At 24.2% G+C, this 4,421-nt stretch overlaps 1 protein-coding gene across 1 annotated transcript; it reads left to right on the forward strand.

Annotated features, from left to right (window-relative positions):
* The first annotated feature begins 2,147 nt into the window (after nucleotides 1–2,147).
* Nucleotides 2,148–3,167, forward strand: LOC105461393 (protein sprint-like). The gene is made up of 2 exons (XM_011707887.1): nucleotides 2,148–2,497; nucleotides 2,980–3,167. Exons 1-2 carry the CDS (start codon nucleotides 2,404–2,406, stop codon nucleotides 3,081–3,083), a joined length of 198 nt encoding a protein of 65 aa, XP_011706189.1. The 5' UTR covers nucleotides 2,148–2,403; the 3' UTR covers nucleotides 3,084–3,167.
* Nucleotides 3,168–4,421: the final 1,254 nt, after the last annotated feature.

Genomic DNA, 4,421 nt, shown 5'->3' on the forward strand with positions numbered 1-4,421 from the left:
TGTGTGTTTTAATCGTAGAAAAAGAAATTTTATTCTATGCGATTAATATGAAGTATTTTGTATCCAACAAAAATGGTATTTTTGTCGATAAAACAGACGGCTTTAGCATCCTCTTAATCGTAGTAATTATTTAATATAAGGGAACTTGCAGTTTCGACTTTGACCTTGACATATGTTATCAAGGTCGTGACCATGAGGGAACTTCAGAAAGTTTTAGCCATCACTAATTGTTAATTAACAAGTTGTTAACAAAAAAATTTTTAAATTTATGAATAAAATTATTAGGAAAAAATAATACTTGTTTTTTCAATTATTTTATAAGCAAAGTAATGTGAAATAGTATAGATCTCGTTTCGTCCATTAAGTGTAGAGGTAGATAGGAGATGAATCTCGCTTTGCGTGGAAAGTCGAAAACTTATACGGAATGATACAATTATAGAGTATAGACTTCGTGCCGCCCCGTAAGAGGTGGGTGTGGGGTGGACTTCGCTTCGCAAGAAGAGTTGAAAATCCATACAACGTTATAATTATGACTTTTCACACAAAGCAAGATCCATTATGGGGTAAAACAAGGTCTATAATATATATTATATTATTCCACATAGGTTCTCGATTTTTCACGCGAAGCGAGGTCCATACCACACCTTCCCTTTACGGGGCAAAATGAGGTATACAATTATACTGTTCCTCATAAGTTTTCAGCTTTCTCATGGTTTTTTTGAGAATAACTTTTTAACGAATAAAGAGTGACGGAGAAAACCTTCTGAAAGTTCCGCAGGGTCATGACCTTGATGATAACATGTGATGTTAAGGTCAAGGTCATCGAAGTTGATTCCTCTATATTAAATAATTACATAATTGTTTAGAAAAGTATACAAACAATTATTATACTTACATATATTATTGTCTAAAAAAATGTTTATATAGCTTGAAGATTATTAAATATACTCTTACACTACTAGCTAATATAAAATCCAAGATCATCGAAACTGGTTCCCTTATATTAAATAATTACTACAATTGAATGACAGACTGTACATACGCACTGTAAATTATGAAGGTATTTATTTTCATCTTCAAATTGTGCTATTAATCAATTTATTAATTACTAGAAACCCAAAGTTAATTGTTAATTTTTCTTCCCAAATAAATTTATTATGGTAATTAATAAAAATAATAATTTTATTTTTAAATGTATTTATGTTTTTATATAGAATTATGTATACGTATTATGTTATAAAGTGATATTCAATTAACATTTATGTCACAAATGTTATAAAATTCGGATATAATGAGAAGATGTAAAACTATTACACTTTTATTATGTATTATACTTTTTTGTTAATTTATATACAATTTTAATGATTCTTAATTTTTCATTGTATATCTAGATATACTAAAATTATTTTTTTTTAATATTCAACATTTACATGACTTTATTTCTCTCGTGATTGTTTTTTTTAAGTTTCAATTCTTTTCTTAAATATGTAAGTATAAGACGAATCTTGTGATATAATTTATTCCACAGATTATTTCCTATAGAGTTTAAATCTAAAGAAGAATGTAATATTTTTAAACAATTATATATCAGATATTCTTATAATACAAATTTTATTTAAAATTTAATTATTTAATTATTTATTTAATTATTTGAAATTTGAAAACTTGTGGATTTATATATTTTAATAATATTTTGTGTAATAAATTTTTTTTAAATATAATTAGATACTAATTTTTTTCATAACACAAGAGAAATTAAATTTTTAATTCTCCTAGCAGTCAGATAAGTAGGAAATACATAGTTGGATAATTATTAATTAGATAAATTCTATTTCATTACTGTTGACTTATATAAAAAAAACTTTCCCTCCTACGTAAATAAAATGTAAAATATGTAACAATGTATTAATTAAACATATCTTAGTGTTTAAATATTTTTTAAATTACTAAATGAATAGAATTGAATTTTTTAAATAAAATTTTAAAACTGTTGCTTCAATAGTATATATCATTTATTCAATTTGTTGAATATAAAGTAAAAGAAGTAAGAAAAGTCTTTCTGTAAGAGAAAGACTGTTACAAATGATTAAAAGATTCAACTTGAGCAATGAAAAAATTAAAATTATAGATAAAGATTCTACTCAAGCACCACAGTCTGTAGGATCACTCAAAGAGTTTTATTGCTCCTAGTGACTCTATTTAGAAAATGTTTTAGCCAATAGAGGGATTGAACACAACAAAATGCACAACTATTATGTACAACAAATTCAATTGGCTTTTTATAAGGATATCTTTTTTGTTTAGGGATGTGGAACACCAGATTGTTCATCTGTATTACGGATCTTGGTACCAGATGAATTGCACGGTTCTTTAAATACTAGAACACTTCCAGTAAGACCAAACATGAATACTAGAGAAATTTGCCGTATCCTTGCGCATAAAATTAGATGCACAAATCCCCAGGATTATGGGCTCTTCAAGCTAGTGCAAGGAGAAGGTAAACGCATTTAATATACAAATTAATTATATATATATGTATATACATATGCGTATTATAAAATAAATTAAAAGTTTTTTTAATACAAGATATTACAAAAAAGATTTGTGCAATAGGAAAATTTGCAAAGAATCAAATAAATAAATAAACACTTTTATTGATTTTTATTTTAGCTATTGATAACTGCTTTTGCTTTTATATCTCACAATCAGTGAAAATTTACATTTTTGTTACATTTCTGTTTTTATCATGCTTGTTTGTTATTATTTTTATAATGTTAATATAAAAATAATTATTGCATTAATTTCTACTATTGATAATACTTCTCATCTAGTAGTTATTAGTAAAATGTATATAATACAGTAAATTAACTGTATAATATTGCATATTGTGACTTTCAATTATTATATTAATTAAGAGTTTTAAATTACAATATATTTAATAATTTATAATGACGCATTTCTTGTTGGAAATAATTTTAGAAACGCTGCTTGGAGATCATGAATGCCCACAAGAACTGTCTCACTGCCTTTTTGCCTACAAAAGGATCGATGCCAAAATAGCATGGCCCAAGACCAGTTCTTAAGCGTAGCATATATTTTACTAATTTAAAATTAATTTCTAACACATCGATATTATGTTTTTCAAGATATAAATATTATATTTATCTTGAATAAACAATGAAATTTATTGAAAAATATTTTTCCGCAAAAATATATATATATATTTTTTTCAAAATTTTGAATTTGAGTCAATAATGTCTACGTATTCAAGGATTTTTGTTAAAAGTATTTTGATAGAAATCCTCTCAACACTGCCATTTTTATGAAGCATTTGACATAAGAAATTAAATATGAATAAACGAGAATTTTTATAACTTGCCCAAAACGTTAGTACTTAATTGCAAAGAAAAATAAAACAAAAAACTTAAATGGACATAAAAAAAGAAAAGGAATAAAATAAGTTTTATATAAATTTTTCTATAAATTGCTATATAAAAAGTTAACAATTCATCACTTTGTTTAAGATCTCTTTATTGAATATTTTGTGTACTTATAAAGAGATCTTAGTGCGATGTACAATTGTTAATTTTTTATATTTAATATTTTATATTTATTATTTTAATATTTTAACTCTCAGTAGATAAATGTAGTATAATTATTTGGGTTTTATTATAATATTATAATATTAAAATATTATAATATTATAATATTAAATTATTAATATTATAATATTAAAATTAACAACTAGTAAAATATTTAAAATAAATTTTTATATACATAATGTTACAATAAAATTATGACAATTTAAATAGTATAAGATTTTCTTATTTAATTTATTTTACTTATTTTTCTTATTTAATATTTATATATAAATAAATAAAAGTACGTATATATATTTCATTCTCTTAAATTAAATTAATCTTTTAATTCTCTAATTTTTTAATAATTCCTTTTAATGAAATTGTGTAAACATGAAGATGTTAATACTAAAAACTTAATAAAGAGTATATTTAATTTTCTAATATTTTAAATTTAATCTCTTTATTATTTAGCAAAATTTCATAAAATTCATGAAATCTACTGAGAGTTATGTATTTAATTGAATTAATAAAAAACATCATTAAAAATCGCTTATGCAAGCGAAATTATTTGCAATCAATTATCTTATTCACCGGTCGACTCGATGGAATTGATCACTGATTAAATTGCATCAAATGCAAAATAAAGCCCAAAGAAAAATAAACGTATAGCTGTACTGTACATGTGTGTGCAAAAATTGATCTGGAAACGCGTATGCACTTGCAACTGCACGCAAGATACATGTGCGCACGCATGTGCATACACGACGTATATATATACATATATATATATATATATATATATATATGTATACATACACACACGCACACGCACACGCGCGC

This window comes from Wasmannia auropunctata, unplaced genomic scaffold, assembly GCF_000956235.1.
Source record: "Wasmannia auropunctata unplaced genomic scaffold, wasmannia.A_1.0 LD289765.1, whole genome shotgun sequence".
Lineage (NCBI taxonomy): Eukaryota > Metazoa > Arthropoda > Insecta > Hymenoptera > Formicidae > Wasmannia > Wasmannia auropunctata.